This window comes from Xenopus laevis, chromosome 4S, assembly GCF_017654675.1.
Source record: "Xenopus laevis strain J_2021 chromosome 4S, Xenopus_laevis_v10.1, whole genome shotgun sequence".
In the NCBI taxonomy this organism is placed as follows: Eukaryota; Metazoa; Chordata; class Amphibia; order Anura; family Pipidae; genus Xenopus; species Xenopus laevis.
The window spans coordinates 83935332-83954230 of NC_054378.1; the positions used below are offsets into that span (position 1 = coordinate 83935332).

Genomic DNA, 18899 nt, shown 5'->3' on the forward strand with positions numbered 1-18899 from the left:
GACTTTATCAAAGGGGACCGATCCAGTTTACACTCCCATTTGCTGCTCCAATCGGGTGCTCTGTCCGCAGCGTCCCCGCTGCTAAAACTCACATAGACCTCAAAAAGAAAAGGACGGCACTCCGGTGCATGGAATATGCTTTTATTCCAGTTTGAAACAAGGATCCAACGCCCTACGCGTTTCGGGAATCAATCCCTTAATCATAGGCATACATCCTGATCCAAACAGACAGGTTATATACAAAATGTGAATAGCGACCCCTACTGGGCGCAATATAGTAATTCAGTTAAAACAATCATATTTTATTAATATAGTAAAACCAATCAACCAAAGGTAAAAACCTCGTTTTCATATAAAACCTTTCTGTAATCAGAACAAACAAAACAAAAATCCTTGTATAGATGTGTGAATCTTACTTAAAATACTGGAGAATAAGTAGCTGATAATTAATTCATTAATAGTTAGTAACTGGCTACCTGGGATAAACCTTTGTTCAAATATAAATAAATAAATAAATATATAGATCTTCAATTATTTAAACATACAAATATAAATATATATATATATATATATATATATATATATATATATATATATATATATATATATATATATATATATATATATATATATATATATATATATATTAGAAAAGAGTAGAAAAATGTAGGAAAATGTAGAAAAAATGTAAATCGAGAATCCTCAAAAATTCCATATAAATCAGATAAGGTAAAATGAGGGACAGTGAGATAGAAATTGGGGGAAGATGGAGGAGAAAGCAGGACTTCTGTTAAACATAACTCAGTTGATGGCCCTGACGGGCTAATATAGATATAACAAGTCATGCCTGGTATTCAGGCCACTGGGTATCCTAGTCTCCAATTTTAGGATCCAGAACGCCTCTCTCAAATTTAACGAACGCTCTGCATCCCCACCCCTAAGGGGTAACTTCACTTGTTCGATGACTTTCACTAACAAGTCTCGGACTCCTCTTTTAGAACATAAAGTAAAATGTTTACCCATGGGGGTCCCCTCATCCTTGTTCTCAATCGATCTTAGATGTTCCCGTATTCTTTCCTTTAAACAACGGGTAGTTCGACCCACATATTGCTTATTACAAACTGAGCATTCCAACAGATACACCACATTTTAAGTAAGATTCACACATCTATACAAGGATTTTTGTTTTGTTTGTTCTGATTACAGAAAGGTTTTATATGAAAACGAGGTTTTTACCTTTCGTTGATTGGTTTTACTATATTAATAAAATATGATTGTTTTAACTGAATTACTATATTGCGCCCAGTAGGGGTCGCTATTCACATTTTGTATATAACCTGTCTGTTTGGATCAGGATGTATGCCTATGATTAAGGGAGTGATTCCCGAAACGCGTAGGGCGTTGGATCCTTGTTTCAAACTGGAATAAAAGCATATTCCATGCACCGGAGTGCCGTCCTTTTCTTTTTGAGGTCTTTGGACTTCATGCATGCGCTGATCAGAGTCAGAGACCTAACTAGTAAAGTATGTACATATCTTCACACCAGAGGTTGATATGCCAGATGTGATCTATACCTATTGGAGCACTGAAACGTTATTTAGTCTAGGCTAGTTCTGGCACTTATAAAGGGATACTGTCTCAGGGAAAACATGTCTTTTTCTAAACACATCAACATTATTAGGCAGTGACATTTGTGTCACTTGTTTCCTGCACCGTAGAATGCTTAAACTCTAGAACTGGGCTGTCCAACTGGCCCTCCACATCAAAGTCTGCCTGCTGTGTCTGTTTACCATATGTAAACTTTAAAAGGTATCACTACAGCGATTGACTGGCCCCTGCATTGTATAAACCTCAAATTCAGACTAATCCCCTGTATTGTTCACACCTGTGATCCCCCTGTATTGTTCACACTTGTGACACCTCTATTGTTCTTACCCCTAAAAGCCTGTACTGTTCACACCTGAGACCCAGACTGAAACTGCCCACATTGTTCACCTGTTCGGCACCCTAGGCAAGAGCTTCACTCAGTGCCCCCTTTCCTGCATTACCATTTCCCTCCTTACCATGATGGTTTTTTAATAAAGAGAGCAAGAAAATGTACAACACTTTTTCATTTATATTACTGCTCCCTATACCTGTACCAGCAAGACCAGCAGCCATCCATCATACTGCCCCCCCATACCTGTACCAGCAAGCTCAGCAGCCATCCATCATACAGTCCTCCAGCAGCCATCATATGTGCAAGGCTGAGAGCAGCGAGAGTCACACCACGCAGACCGCCAGCTCTCTGCCTCTTTCTGTCACCCAACACATCAGTGATGTCATTGACACGTGTGCGCACATCGCGCTGCACCACACAGAAGGAGCTATTACTTGCTGGCAAGAGGGAGAAGGTGAAGGAGATGGATTCCACCCAACTGGGTGACCATGATTACTGAAACAAATTATTAAATAAATGCTTGAAAAAAACGAAAAAATTAAAAAACGAAAAAAATAATCCCCTTAAAAGTGCACCCCTCAAAGATGGCGCCCTAGACAGCTGCCTACTCTGCCTACCCTTAGTTGCTTAGCCCTGATCCCTGCAGTGAGCACCAACCATTTGTTTTTTTTGGTGTGCTATTAATGTGGACATGGTCTTGCGGTAACATGGGTGTGGTTTAAAGTGGGTGTGGTCTAAAAACAGGGCGTGGCTAACACTGGCTTCCATTATCGGCCCTCCACCATGTAGATTGAAAAATTCCGGCTCTCGGTACCATAGAAGTTGGACAGCACTGCTCTAGAAGATTATATTGGGATGAATTCAGGCATCACAAATGTGATTATCCAGCTCAGTGTGTCTGATGTCAGAGCCTTCATCAGATTTGCATACTGCTTGTTAAAATTCCAGCTTCTCATTTTTTGCTTTCTTGTGTTTGCTTAATGAATGCATGCCTTGACATGATGCCACATCATCCCTCAGTGCCCAAGAACAAGCTTTTCATTGCACATTGCTATGCCATTTCACAGATATAAAATAGAAGAGAAGATGCTAGTGCTACTTCTCAAGTATAATCCCAGGGGAATTATCGAGAAAGTCTCTGGACTGTTAATTGTAAGTAATGTACGTAGTGTGTGCTTCAACCACCTTTCAAAACCCTTGCAGGCAGGGTGCAACGCAGTCCGAAAGCCCTTGCCAGAGGCAAAACATACACTAGAAGAAAATCGCTGCAGGACCTCTTTGTGGCAAAAGTGAAAGGTTGTGTTTATTTCGGTCAGAAAAAACAGGCAATGTTTCGGGCTAAATCTCGCCCTTTGTGAAGCCTGTAATGTTAATGTGTCAAACTAAACTACTATCTACAAAATCATCTCTCTAATGCTGTTTAAAAGATACAGCAGAAAGACAAAATGTGGACATTCCTTGCCAAATTGCACATTTTGTTAGTACACAACGATTGCAGGAAACATTATTAAAGGGGAACTATCACAAACATGAAAATTTAATATTGGTTTCAGCACACTGAAAGACTCATCCCCTGCACTCTGTGGCTGCTGGTTGGTGCTGGCACAAGAACGGGTTACAGGACATACCTCAGACATAGCAATTATAAGGACCGTTTCCCTATTAATAAATGTCCCTGGGCTGCTGCTAACCTAATAAGCTCCCAAACCCCTGCCAGCTATTGTTTTGTCCCCAGAACCTCTTTCAAGCAGGAAGAACAGAATAATAAATGAAGAACCACTGTAAACGATAAAGAGTAACGCCTGCTGCTGTAATTAAAAAGGGTTTTGGAAGTCACTGTGACATTTCTGATCATCTATACTTAAAGTACAGTAGGGTTATTTTGACCTGTATATCATATATTTTTAATGTTTAAAATTATTGCACACTTTGAAAGAGGGAAATGGGCAAAGTGTAGCTGTTAAGTTACTTGTATTTCTTTATGCTAAAGGAACTGCTGAAAATGTCAACCGTTAACCTTTTAAGGTAAGGTTTGCTTTCTCTGTATCATTTAGGTTTCTGTTTAAAAACATATTTACATGGTGAATTTATAACTGTACCAGTTTATGTCCATGCATTCTACTTACATGGCAACATTTTTTACGTCTGAAACTGCCTAAACCTGCTATATTATAATTAATAATACAAATAAGTTTGTTTCATATCATAGTTATATTAAGACAATACAACTCTTTCAAGCCACTATGTATGATTTAGGAGTGATTTTGATTTCCAAATAGTACTGAAATTATGGCTCATTGGTTACTAAAACCATATTTTCATCAATTATTTTAACCTTGTTTATGTGGTCTGGGCATAATTTGTGTACAGGTATAGGACCTGTTATCAAGAATTCTTGGGACCTGAGGTTTTCCGGATAACTAATCTTTTTCCATAATTTGGATCTTCATACCTGAAGTCTACTAGAAAATCATGTAAACATTAAATAAACCCAATAGGCTGGTCTTGCTTCCAATAAGGATTAATTATATCTTAGTTGGGATCAACACCTCGTGGTTTTAGGTATTTTGGTTTTATTATTAGAACGGGGTCTTGATAGAGATCGTAGGAGGGGACTGAAACATTGGCTTGTTTTCTTTAAAAATTATATAATAAAGGGGAAGTTTTAATATTTTTTTGAAATCCCATTGTGCATCAGTATTTTGAATGAATTTTGGAAAGTCTATATTTTGAATGAATTTTGGCAGTAGATAGCACCTGGATCAATAATTACTTCTAGTGTGAGAGTTCTTGGCCTAATTCAGATCTTTATACATACATATTTGGTGTAGCAGTTCCTATATGCAGCCCTCCTAATAACTAACTCTAAAAAAATGATTTTGCCTTTTATTTTCCACATAAGTAGCCGGCAGAATGCAATAATTTGATTGGTTGACACAGGTTACTGCTCAGGCACAAACTTGCTCATAGTTATAAATGAGTCCGATCTGAAAAATCACTTTTTGCATCGCAGCTTTCCTCAAGGGTACAAAGTGATTTGACGATCATTGTCCACATTACTCTTGCAAACAGAAACTTTTGAAACTACAGAGACCAGATATCAATAAACCTGTCATTTTTTTTATTGGCACTTGTCATGATGCAGACATTGGCAGTTTGGATCATTTTCAGAATGACAACTTTTCCAGTTCAGGCATTTGTAAATTTGTAGTTGGAATAAATGGCTTAGCTTGTGTAAATACCGATGGCCAAGGACAATGTGTGAACCATATTTTTGGGAAAAAACCCTTGTTCCTTTAGAGTTGTGCTCATATTTAATTTCTGGGAATATCATCATGTTTTGTTTACTTTAAGAGTGACTTGTATTTTAACCCCAGTACTTGAATGAGAATGAACCGGTAGCTTTGAAAGCAGATTTGTGCACACCGGACTGTTTTTTTTATGTTTGGAGCTGATACTCAACAACTGGATATACTGCTATGTTAGATGAATATATTCTCTAAATGGGGTGCAAGAGAGCACCTTAACCAGAATAATGAAACCCTTTCACTGTATGTAATATTAACATGTGAAGTGCATATTCTGTATGCAGGTCAGGACATTACTCTAAGGGAAATACAGACTCTTTTTGAAGTCGTCCAGAGTATTGCAAGAATGCAGAATGTTACAGCCTAAGGTTAACCTATTGCTTGATTTTATTTCCAGGCTTCTGGAGATAGACACTAAATCCTTACGCTCTGTTAATGGATCAAGAAGAAACAGCGGTTCGTCTTTGGTTTCAAGCTCTTCTGCCTCCAGCAATCTCAGCCATCATCAGGAAGAAGATGCATGGTTGCTCTGGGGTCGGATTGTTAATGATTGGGAGGAAGTATACAAAAAAAAAGAAAAACCAATCAAGGTATTTATCTGTCCGAACATTTTCTATTATCTTTGTTAGGGGAAAATAGTGAAATAAAAGCCAACATATGGCAAGTGTTGATTGAACTACATCTGTAAACTTGCCTTGAGGCTAAGCCCCCCCCCCCTTCCAGGGGTGCCAACCACACAGAACAGGTGCACTAACTACCAAAGCACTATTTAATACTAACATGTTCTCCTCTGTAGGAACTGGTTAGAAAAGGAATACCTCACCACTTCAGAGCAATAGTGTGGCAACTACTATGCAATGCTCAGAATATGCCAATCAAAGATCAGTACTGCGATCTTTTAAAGATGACTTCGCCGTCTGAAAAACTTATTAGAAGGGACATTGCCAGGACTTATCCAGAGCATGACTTCTTTAAAGAAAAGGACAGCTTGGGACAAGAGGTTTTATTTAATGTTATGAAGGTGAGTACGCTCCATTCTGGGTTTTTAATTGACAAGTTCACAGTTTGAATTCACTATACAGAACAGTATATACTAGATTCCATAAAAGTAAATGACACAGGAATTTTCACAAGGTTCTTACATCTCACATGTTCTGAAAACACGTATGGACCATAAGTGTTGAGGCTCTCGCACCAAAAATTGGGCATACATATACCAATAAAGTTTTGTTTCTTTTGTTTTGTTCTTTCTTTGGAGTTTGATGCACATATGCTGGTAATATGACCAGTATCTGTAAGTACAATGGATATCTTCTAGTTTGTCGGGTAGACAGGTTTGAAAATTTCCTCTGCAGATGAACCAGAACCAGTGTTGGCCAGTACATGTTGCAATGGCAGATGAGGAAGCGAAGTGAAGTCGAGCACCTCTTTTTGTCCCCAAAGACTGGAACGAATAGTGGCCATATTTTGTATGGCTTCTTGTGAAGTATACTGTATGTCCATTCAGCTTACAGACCAGTTGGTTAGATACTTTTCCACATATGACCACCTTAAAGGAAAACTATACCTCCAAAATGAATACTTAAGCAACAGATAGTTTATATCAAATTAAGTTGCATATTAAAGAATCTTGCCAAACTGGTGTATATATTTAAGTAAATATTGCCCTTTTACATCTCTTGCCTTGAACCACCATTTCGTGACTCTATCTGTGCTGCCTCAGAGATCACCTGACCAGAAATACTACAACTCTAACTGTAACAGGAAGAAGTGTGGAAGTAAAAGATACAACTCTGTTAATTGGCTCATGTAACCTAACCAGTATGGTTTGTTGGTATGTTTGTGTGCACAGTAAATCGTACGATCCCAGGGGGCGGCCCTTATTTTTTAAAATGAAAATGGTTTGTTTACATGAAGCAGGGTTTTACATATGAGTTGTTTTATACAATATCTTTTCATAGAGACCATTGTTTGGGGGTTATAGTTTTCTTTTAAGTTAGATCAAAGGCTGGTGGAAAGGGCAGGGCTAACTGAACCTCCTGATTCTGCTCTTTTCTTTGAGCAGTGGATATTTAATTCCGTGCTCGGTGCAGAATGCATCAGGCAGGGAGTTACAAATGAGCATTAAGGGTAAGGCCACACTAAGCGATAGCGCGGCGATAGTCGCCGCGACTTTTAATCCGCAATCGCTGGCGAAACTTTGGCGCTGGCGTCTATGGGGAATCGCGCAAAATCGCCAGCGTAAAAACACACGCGGCGATCTTTTTTCTATTGTCGCTCGAAATCGCCTAGCGAGGCGATTTCGAGCGACAATAGAAAAAAGATCGCCGCGTGTGTTTTTACGCAGCGATTCCCCATAGACGCCAGCGCCAAAGTTTCGCCAGCGATTGCCGTTTAAAAGTCGCGGCGAAAAGTCGCGGCGAGTCAAATCGCCGCGCTATCGCTTAGTGTGGCCTTACCCTAAGGGGCATCCTCTTGTAGTTATACCCCACTGGTTTATCTTGTAATTACTAAATTTTAATCTATATGGAAATCTGTAACTGGAAGAAGATACATTTTTCTTCCCAAGGAATGGAAATTGAACTTTTGTTTTCTGTGGGACATCCAGAAAATTTGTGGTGCTGCTTTCATTTTTGTTTAATGACTTATGATAGTCTGTCCATTGTTCGATTTTTCTAGTTTAGTTCATGTGTATTTACTGAAATGGAATCATTTATTATATTTCCCAGAATTGGCAGCCTCCTTGTTTTAACCAGTTGGATTAAATGAATCATGGAACAGTCACAGAATAAGCATACATTTGTCCGTACACCTGTTCATTAGCAATACAATCATTGTCATATATGATTAGTGCTTGGACTTGATCTGAAAGAAGCAAGTGTGCTATTACATGCAGGTTGCTTTCTTCTTTCACAGATTTAAGTAAAACCCTTTAATATTATTTTTTCTTTACAGGCTTATTCCTTGGTGGATCGTGAAGTTGGCTACTGCCAAGGTAGTGCTTTTATCGTTGGACTTCTTCTTATGCAGGTAAGTAAATTCATAACACGTTTGGAATACAGAATACCGTAACATGGCGTTATTAACAGAATATAATTTCTGGGGAAACAACCTACTTTGAATTCTTGAAATTAAATAGGTGGTTTATATTAGAAAGTTATTTATCGTATTCCATTTTAATCTTCTTCAAAATGTTTTCTATTATGTTGTGCTCTAATAATGATGTTGTTCATAAGCCCTGAAATACACCAGCTGCCCTAGTAATACATATTACTGGTAATAGTAACTTTGGGTTTATTTGCAAAGATTGAGTTACTTAAAGGAAAACTATACCCCCAAAATGAATACTTAAGCAACAGATAGTTTATATCAAATTGAATGACATATTAAAGAATCTTACCAAACTGGAATATATATTTACATAAATATTGCCCTTTTACATCTCTTGCCTTGAACCATCTTTTCGTGACTCTGTGCTGCCTCGGAGATCACCTGACCAGAAATACTACAACACTAACTGTAACAGGAAGAAGTGAGGAAGCAAAAGGCAGAACTCTGTCTGTTAATTGGCTCATGTGACCTTACATGTGGTTTGTATGTGTGCACAGTGAATCTTATTATCTCAGGGGGCGGCCCTTATTTTTTAAAATGCCAATTTTCTATTTATGATTACCCAATGGCACATACTACTAAAAAAGTATATTATGAAAATGGTTTATTTACATGAAGCAGGCTTTTACACATGAGCTGTTTTACTCAGTATCTTTTAATAGAGACCTACATTGTTTGGGGGGTATAGTTTTCCTTTAAATGTTTCAGTTATATCAAGCAGAGGATATAATTGTCTCTGCTTTAACCTTAAACCATTTGTTTTTCTAGTCAGTAAGTTTAGCTATCAGTCTCTTATTGTTGCTATGCAACCTCCTTGACTATCTTTCCTTTTACTGGTACATGAGTCACAGTGCAATCCATGTGGCATTAGTCATACTGGGACATTTCTGAAGCATTCCCTCGTTCTAAAATTCACAGTGGTTCACTGCTTCTGTTATGACATTATGTTAAAATAGTTTTTTCAGTATCCATCTTTATCTTAAAATATATCCGTTTTAGCTGAGGCAGTAATATTGTATAACAATGTATTATTTAACATTATTGTAATAAACATATTAAAACAAAAAGTAAATAAATGTATTGCATATTTCTATTCCACCAAGTTTATGCTTTCAGAACAAGGCCAGTGGCCCAGTCACATCCTTATTTGGTCGGAAATATATCACAGCTGATATGTGGCTTATTTATATAATTAATGCAGTGAGAGTAATTGGAAAAACCCATGGCTACAGCTGGCTGCCAGTTTTATTTTAATCTAGGAGGATATCACTTTGGACCTTGAAACTTTTGACTCTGTGGACCGCTAATTTCTCTGTAAGGCCTGTTTTAGGCAGATGTGGATTATGCTCACTTGGATCTCTGTCAGTATAGAAATGTCTGGTTTAAGTTACTAATTTGCATTTTTGAATGTCAGCTGATATAATATATGAGAGATAAAGTGCCATAACTGTTGTTTTTGTCATTTTTCGTACACAGATGCCAGAAGAAGAAGCTTTTTGTGTTTTTGTTAAATTAATGCAAGACTATCGCCTTCGGGAACTTTTTAAACCCAGCATGGCAGAGCTAGGTCTGTGCATGTATCAGTTTGAGTGTATGATACAGGTAAGGAGAATATCTTTGTTGCTTTTGGGACTTTGTTCATAAAACAGTTTAAATCTACAGTGTAACCTCAATTTTACATCCCCTGATTTTAAAATTTTCCCTCGTTTTACATTGTTGTTTTGTGGCCCCACCTATACATTTCCCTGATTTTACATTTTCCTGGGTTCTACTGTAATTTATTTTTCTAGTTAAACTAAATGATTTTCTTTTTGGGTTCCAAAAATTTAACTTACTGCAGCCTGGAAGGGTCTTTCCAGAACCTACTTACCTCCCATATGTCTGTCTATAGGGATCCTGCAAAAGGTTCTGTATTGGAAACCCTAGGGGGGTATATAACCTGTCATGATCTGAAATATCTTTATTTATTATGTCATGTAGAAAATTAGCAGGAACAGTCCACAGTTTTCCCCTACTCTGTACAGAGATATAGTGAGAAGCTATGCCAGTATTTTGTTCCTTTGTTTAACACAATTTAGCAGAGACACCTTCTGGTATAAGGTTAGCCTTTACTTAAAATTACAGTGAAACCTCAATTTTAATTACCCTGAAGTTTTTTCCCGCATTTTACTTTTTTTTTTTTTTTTTTTGTGGTCCCACCAATTTATAATGCATTTCAATAGGTGCATTTCCCTGATTTTAAGTAATGTTTTCCTGGATTTTACATCAAAATTTTGTCCGGATGTACCCAAAAACAGCTTTTTTTTCCCCTCTATGAATGTTATTTGTCAAAGAGAGGTTTAAAATACTAACCAGTGTTCTATTTTGCCATGGTTCTGTATGTAAATGGTCAATTCAAATTAGTCTGCCCCTTATATAGTACTGCACCTTACATAGTACTGCACCAATCACTTATGCTTTAGGTTGTGCACGTGACTGACAAGGAGGCCTTGCACATGCCCCCCATACTGTAACATCAACGCAACGCTGCAATGTTTAACTCTTCTTATTAACACAGTAAATATTGTATCTCAAAGTAAAACAGACTCCTGTGCTTGTATCCTTTCAGTACTTGAAGAAAAATGTACTTCAAAGCATTTCCCTGATTCATATTTTCCTAATTTTACATAATTTTTTTTCCTGGTCCCCTGAAAAATGTAAAATGGGGGTTCTACTGTATATGTATGTATGTATGTATGTACATATGGAGGCATATTGAAATGTACTTGCAATATGTGTTTTTCCATTCCTGATGAATGCATTAAACAGTAAGGGGTTTTCTCCTAAGTTACATCTGAGGTCACAAATGTAGACCCTACTGTGTTTGACAGTCAGGTCCCTGACAGCTAGCACTATAGATTCTGCATTCAGTAGCAAGTAAGCACTTGAAACTAGTTATAGGACACATTAATAAAAATAAAAATTGCCTTTATTTACATACAGCAGGGCAGCATAGCAAAGTTTCAAGCCTCGCACGGCTCTTTGTCAAGCTTGACAAAGAGCCGTGCGAGGCTTGAAACGTTGCTATGCTGCCCTGCTGTATGTCAATAAAGGCAATTTTTACTTTATCCTGGAGTGCTGCCCATCTCTTCTCTGATTCCTGTGGCTCAGTGTGGAAGGACACTGTGGGAGGTGCACCCAAGCAATTGAGGAAATCAACCAGGTGTGTGCCCCTCAAACCCCTTTGGAACACATTAATAAAAATAGACAAACATTTTGACTTTTAACCCCTTTCCAAACATGGAGACATTCAAAATCTTTATTTACTGAAGAAGGGGCAGGGAGAGAAATCGTTGCATCCAGAAAATTCATAAATGAGTAGAAAATAAGGATGACGATGCAACATTTTATTGCTCACCCTTAAATCTCCTTTAACATGGACGACAGAAAACATTATTACCTGCTCCAACGTTTTCTTGTGCTTACAGCTTCAACTGTTTTACCACTGGCAATTTACACTGACACCAAGGCAAAGGTATCTGCTGAAGTCTTAATGCCAGTATGTGGGCTACAGAATGTAGTGTGCTGTCGCCCTTAGAATACATTGAATTAGTAGACTAGTAACTCAAAAATGTTTACTTGGTCTTTCCAGAAATGTTTTAAACTTACATTATTTCCTCTTCTTTTCATGCCAACAGGAACAGCTGCCAGACTTGTATGTACACTTTCAAGCTCAAAGCTTTCACACATCTATGTATGCGTCATCTTGGTTCCTCACTATTTTCCTTACCAATTTCCCATTACCCGTTGGTACAAGAATATTTGATATTTTTATGTCTGAGGTAAGGGCTTCTGGCTAGAGTTAGTGTGTGCTATATTTGCTTTCCATTTCCGAAACTAAAATGCAAGCCAAATGACTCCTGCAGCTGTACGGCTTGTAGAATTATCTGTAGGAGCTATACTTTGTCTTTTCAGTTAAGGCTGGGTCAAAAATGGTTTAAATGTACAATCAGCTGTCCGTTTGAAGTTTGTTAAAGGCAAGCTTGTGTTAAAGCTGCAAACTTTTGGATTAACGCAGAGATTAAAGAGGAAGCATTTTTCACTCCTTCCTGTACCCACAAGAGTTGCTCACAACCAAAATTAGTCCTAATTGATTAAACATTGAAAGGTTGTATTTTAATGTTTCTATTAATTCAATTAAACTCCTGTGTAACCTGGAAATAGCAACAGTCCTGTGTAATGATGCACTGTGGCTTACAGCTGCTGGTCTTGGCTGATAGCCTAGTCCCAGTCTTGCTGGTCATCACAGTTCATACAGATGTCTCAAATATACTGACGGTGCTTATAGCTTATTGCAAAGAGCTTTAGTTAGCATTCATGGATTTGTAAAAGGCCTTCCCATAATTGAAAGATGATTTGTTCAAAAGTAATTACTTGATAAACCCAAACACAATTTTCAGTTTTTTTAATTATAAAGCTTTGTCATTTGATACCACTATTTTAGTAACATCTGCAGTTGATTCCTTTAATGCATCACGTGGCAAATCTGACTCCTAGTTTAAAGTAATTGTTCAGTGTAAAAATAAAAACTGGTTAAATAGTTAGGCTATGCAAAATAAAAAATGTTTCTAATATAGTTAGGCAAAAAATAATGCATAAAGGCTTGAGTGACCGTATGTCTAACATAATAGCCAGAACACTACTTCCTGCTATTCTGCTCTTTGGGTTTACACTGACTGGTTACCCTGGTTACCAGGCAGTAACCAATCAGAGACATGAGGGGGGGCCACATGGGTCATATCTGTTGCTTTTGAATCTGATTTGAATGCTGAGGATCAATTGCAAACTCACTGAACAGAAATGTACCATGTGGCCCCCTTCAAGTCGCTGACTAACTATAAATTATAGAGCTGAAAAGCAGGAACTAGTGTCCTGGCTATTATGTTTGACATATAGTCACTCCAACCTTTATACATTACATTTTTGCCTAACTCACTATATTAGAAACAATTTTATTTTGCACAGCCTAACTTATTTACCCAGTTTTTATTTTTACACTGAACAATTCCTTTAACACAAATATGCAGATCAACTCGGCTGTTAACTCATTCTGTAAAGGGACTCTTAGGGTAGAACTACACGGACGTTTTCGGTGCAATCCGTCGCATGTGTTTTGTCGCAGTGCGTCGGATCACGCCGATAACGTCAGTGTAGTCCTACCCTTATGTTGCTAGTAAACATGGGGTGGGGAGCAGATCAAAGAATAACAGTCTGGTCATCGGCAGCGTGTGCTATACAATTTACTTTTCATGGCAGACAAGTGGCTAATCTTATCCTCAAATTTTACACCCTTTACACATACTAACAGAGCAAAATTTCAGTATTTCTTGTATTAATTGAATTTATATTGCTTGACTCAGGGGTTTGAGATTGTATTTCGGTCTGGACTCGCTGTTCTTCAGATGAATCAGACAGAGTTAATGCAGTTAGATATGGAAGGCATGTTACAGGTAAGAAAAAGATTGATTTACAGGAAAAAAGATTTTTCACTTCTGTATCCTCTACAAAATTGATATTTTGTATTTTTTATCACTTATGCAAATATAACTATAGTAATATTAAGATTTTGCTTTCCTTTGAATCACTGAACTAATATTTAGTTGTATAATCAGTGTTTCTAAGAACTGCTGCACATCTGTGTTACATGGAGTCCACCAACTTCTGGCATCTGTTACATTCCACAATTCTTCTGCATCTCTTGCTTTTGCCTCCAAAACAGGATTTTTGATGTCACCCACAAGTTTTCTATTGGATTAAGGTCTGGTGTTGGTCTGGAACCAAAATATTACTCATTTACTGGTGTGTTTGGGGTTGTTGTCTTGTTGAAACTCCCATTTCAAGGGCATACAAAGGCAACATGAACTCTTTTGATGTATTGAAACTGATCCATGATCCCTGGTATGTGATAAATAGGCCCGACACCATAGTATGAGAAACATCCCCATATCATGATACTTGTGCCACCATGTTTCACTGTCTTCACACTGTACTGTGATTTGAATTCAGTGTTTGGGGTCGTCTGACAGTGAATGAATCAGCAGCATACATGTCATGACTGTTGGATCTGTTGGTTTTCTATTACTCTACTACACCTACTAGTAAATTATTTGCCATGTAGAAATATAATTTCTACCAAAAACAGTGATTGTAATGTCAGACTGCTATTATTCTGAATACAACTATATACTGTATGTGACTCAAGGACTTAAACCACAGTGGTTATTTTTATAGTTTTTATTATTGTTAGAATTGTTCTCTGGCTAGTTGCGTCTTCGTATGACTGTTTTCTATGTCTTTCAGCACTTTCAAAAAGTAATTCCACACCAGTTTGATGGGGGACCTGACAAATTAATCCAAGCTGCTTATCAAGTCAAATATAATGCAAAAAAGATGAAAAAGTAAGCATACATTGTGCTCATTAATTCTCTCTGTGGTGGTGTTTTTTTGTGGTCTAAATACTATTTAATAAAACCAATTACTGACTGAATACATTGATGATGGGTACATGTTGGTTATAAGTTTCACCACAGAAGTCATGTGCCCTTGTTTATTAAGGGCTTTAGATAACCTTTAAAAGGGCAATTAACTAAAAGACTATAAAAGAACTACATGCATTAACATAGGTGCTAAATTGCACCAGTCCAGTTACACATTGCAATCAATCATATCTGTGTGCTCATTTTTAAATTTTTTAGCAAACTTTTCAAAGCTATTTGCTGATAGGTGAACAAGTGCAGTTGTCACTAGAAATCAATGTTATTGACATCCTTTAAGGGTTTGATTTTAAACACTTAAGATTTGGCTGAAATCTGCAAAAAATTCTAGAATTTGTCCAAGTCTCGAAAAAGAATTCTCGTTTTTCTGCATCCCCCATTCTCATGTAATTGCCTTAAACCCTTTAGCTCTCTCCCTTGACTGTTTGGTGGATGCTGTCATGAAATTTACCTTACTTATTACATTCTACATTGTAGGTAGGGTCAAATGAACGAAACCCCTACCTAGGAGCTTAACTTAGCACTTAAAAGAACAATAACACCAAAAACTGAATGTTTCTTAAAGGAATGACTATATAATGTACTGTTGTCTTGTATTGGTAAAATGGGTGTGTTTGCTTCTGAAAAAATAACACAACTATAGTTTATATAAACAAGCTTCTATGTAGCCATGGGGCAGCCATTCAAGCACAGGATACCCATAGGGTATTCTAAAAAAAATTTATGGGCCGGTGGGTGGCAGGAACAAAGGGGTGCGGTCTGTGATGCAAAAGGGGACAGAGTCACGCACCGTGATGCAAAAGGAGCGGAGTAACACATGCGATGGCCAGAAGTCTGAAAAAAAAGTAAGTACTGAGCGAATTGGGGGCGGGCCAAGAGCTTTTTCTTAAGGGTATTACAAATTGCCGGTAAATTTGTAATACCGGCCTTGGCGGGTGTTTTATCGGCTAGGCCGGTAAAATACCGGCTGGGTGGCAACCCTAGATACTCAATGAAGAATCCCATTGTATACTACAGAGCATATCTGTTATCTGCTGTGTATCATGTGCCTTTTCTCCTTATTCAGCTTTGAATGGCTGCCCCCACAGCAACTTGTTTAGCTCAATTATTGTAGAGTTTCTGAAGCAAACACCTGAGTTTTAACAGTGCAGCACAACCCTACATTATCATTTTATTACTTTAAAAGACTTTTAATTATTTGGTGTTATTATTCCTTTAAGGGTTGACTGGCAAAATCCCATATATCAACTTTTGGATTAAATTATTATTTTTTTTATTATCTTATTAAACCTTGTTTTCTTTGTTTTTTTTGTGTGTATATAAATACTTTCTGTTGCTTTTTAATATTTCCAGATTAGAAAAGGAGTACACTACAATAAAAACAAAAGAGCTTGAAGAGCAAGTTGAAATCAAGGTAATAAAACTCATACGATTTAAATTTAGTTAATCTTTGTGCTTACAACACAGCATTTTTTTGATTGAATGTCAACCCATATAATATTTTTTGCCTAATTTGCCACAAACACAATTCTAAGCAACTTTGAGATATACATGCATTACACATTTTCTTTGCTTTTAAAGTTATTTATATATGTATTGCTATTGAAATCAGTGTTTGTCTGTCCCTGCCTATTCTCTGCCCTGATATCTAAGACTGTTGATACAATGTAAGACAAGGCAGCTGATTAACAGACCTGACTTTTGTAACATTGTTTAAAAAGTAACCAGGAGTTAAGCAAATGCTGCTGTCAATAGCAATTGGTTTTACAGATAACTTTAAAAGCACTGATTATGTTTAATAAATGTAATTTAGAAAGTTGCTTAGAATTATGTTTTCTTTTATTCTTCAAATTTTTTTTTTGGGGAAGTATTACCAAGGAGTATTGTGCCGGTAAATAAGAGAGTCCTGCCGTGAGAGACCAGTTGGACTAAAGCTATTCTGTTCTACAGTAGAACCCTGAATTTGTTTTTCAAGGGACCGTGGAAAAACTTTAAGGGAAACATGTTAGAGTCCTTTTTTTATTCTGAACAGTTTTACTTGCTAAGTTATTTAACATGCTTCAGCCCCATGCTTCATGTCCCTTTCCCTGCCTTCTCCTACACAGCAGCCACTTCAATACATTTGTCACGGTCTTCTTCCCGGTCCCTTCAGCTTGCCTCTCCAGACTGCTAACTCTTTCCTCTCCAACCCTCCTTCTCCAGAACAGTAGCGCTTCTACTCATAATCTTGTTTGCTGAGTCTGTTTCTCCACATTTAGCCAACCTCTTTTCCCAAACGGCTTCTTACTGCCTTCTGTCTTTTTCCCGCACCCTCCTTCTCAAATACAGCTGCTGCTTCCCTTTACGTGTAGTGTTCTTTTGCCCAGGTCCCTGCTCCTTCAAGGAGAATTCAACCACTTTGGCGCTAAAATCCCTCCCCTGCGTTGCCCTCCTCCCCCCCCCGGCAAATTCCCCCAACTTGTTACTGACCCCTCCATGCAGTTCCTCTCCTGTTGAGTTCACGACAGCCATGTCGCCAGTGCGCTCTTCTTCCTGTATTATCGGTAAGGATCTACTGTGCATGCGCCGAAAGTCACAAAGTTTCTGAAAAAAGAAATCTGAAACTTCGTGACTTTCTGGCGCATGCGGTAAATCCCTCTACTGCGCATGCACCACCAAATGCCGGCGAATATAGGAAGAAGAGCGCACGTGCGAGCATGGCTGCTGTGAACTCAACAGGAGAGGAACTGCACGGAGGGGTCAGTAACAAGTTAGGGGCATTTGCCTGGGGGGAGGAGGGAGAGGGGGCAACACAGGTGTGGGATTGTAGCGCAGAGGGTTGAATTCTCCTTTCAGCACAGCTCCCCCCACTCAGCATGTCACTGACACATGCGGCCGCATCCATAAACAGTAGACATTTTACAAGTAAGCGTTGGAACACTGAATATAACAGGTTTTTGGCTAATAAAATAGAGCGGTAAGCAAGGGACAGGGCTGATTTACTGATGTAAAACCCGGGAAAATACCCCATAAAATTGCACTGAAAATGACAGGACCACAGGAAAAAACGTAAAATGTGGGAAAACGTTAAATACAGGGAAGTAAATTCAGGGTTATACTGTATTATAATTCTATTAGCCCTCTATTGTAGATATATTTTCTTTTAAAACTTTTGAGTGCTTAAAATCCTGCAGTGTTGGTAACAGTGGGTTTCAGATAGGATCTCTGCTATCATGCTAAACCTGTACTGGTACATGTCTAAGATCAAGTGATTGAAAAACAGTAGAGGAAAATAAATATGCAAATAAGATCTCATTTGCTTTTGCACTTTTCACCAGTATTACGATTAGGCTGATCTTTTAAATGGGCAGAAAGAGAATGTTACCTTAGTCTGTGACCTGTAGTAAAACTATTTCTGAACAAAGGCATCCCCTCTTGGTTGGCACAACATAACCACTGTGGTTTCATATTGTTTGTTTTATTCCAGAGATTACGCACAGAGAACAGGTTACTGAAGCAGCGAATAGAAACACTGGAGAAAGTAAGGAATCTTAAAAGCTACATTGCACCCCTGTTATGTCGTCTTTGCTATGTAGATGTGAATGCACCCACTGCAGGTTATGTGATGTATAACTGTGAATGATACTTTTGGCTTGCTTTTAAATAATTCAGACATCGCCTTTAATGGAAATAGAATAGCGACTGAATCTAACTTGTTCTACAGTTAAAGGATTCATTTGCTATTATTTCTTTTTCCTTTGTCGCAGACACTCTAATGCTGGCCATAGATGTAAAGATTTTAAAATATCTTTTCGTTATCGTTAGACCAAGCTTATCTTGAAACGAATGTTTAAATGTACAATTTGTCCATTAACTAAAAAGACCATTTCGAACGATGTTGTCTAGTTGAAGGCAGGAAAACTGTAGCTGCCTGCTTGGCCCTGCAAACAGTTGGACAATAGATTATACTGTGACCGATGAAAATGTTCTAACCTGGCCAATCAATTTTCTGACCGATGGTTGAAAAAT

The 18899-nt window shown here is 37.9% G+C and overlaps 1 protein-coding gene across 3 annotated transcripts in view; it reads left to right on the top strand.

Moving 5' to 3' along the window:
* Positions 1–18899, top strand: part of LOC121393053 (ecotropic viral integration site 5 protein homolog) — a 95378-nt gene that overhangs the window by 21890 nt on the left and 54589 nt on the right. For all 3 annotated transcript variants that reach the window (XM_041561527.1, XM_041561525.1, XM_041561526.1), the window contains exons 3-11: positions 5645–5837; positions 6044–6268; positions 8203–8277; positions 9835–9960; positions 12036–12179; positions 13758–13847; positions 14698–14795; positions 16245–16305; positions 18358–18411. In XM_041561527.1, the coding sequence (XP_041417461.1) occupies positions 5645–5837; positions 6044–6268; positions 8203–8277; positions 9835–9960; positions 12036–12179; positions 13758–13847; positions 14698–14795; positions 16245–16305; positions 18358–18411 (1066 nt within the window). The remainder of the gene's footprint in view (positions 1–5644; positions 5838–6043; positions 6269–8202; positions 8278–9834; positions 9961–12035; positions 12180–13757; positions 13848–14697; positions 14796–16244; positions 16306–18357; positions 18412–18899) is intronic.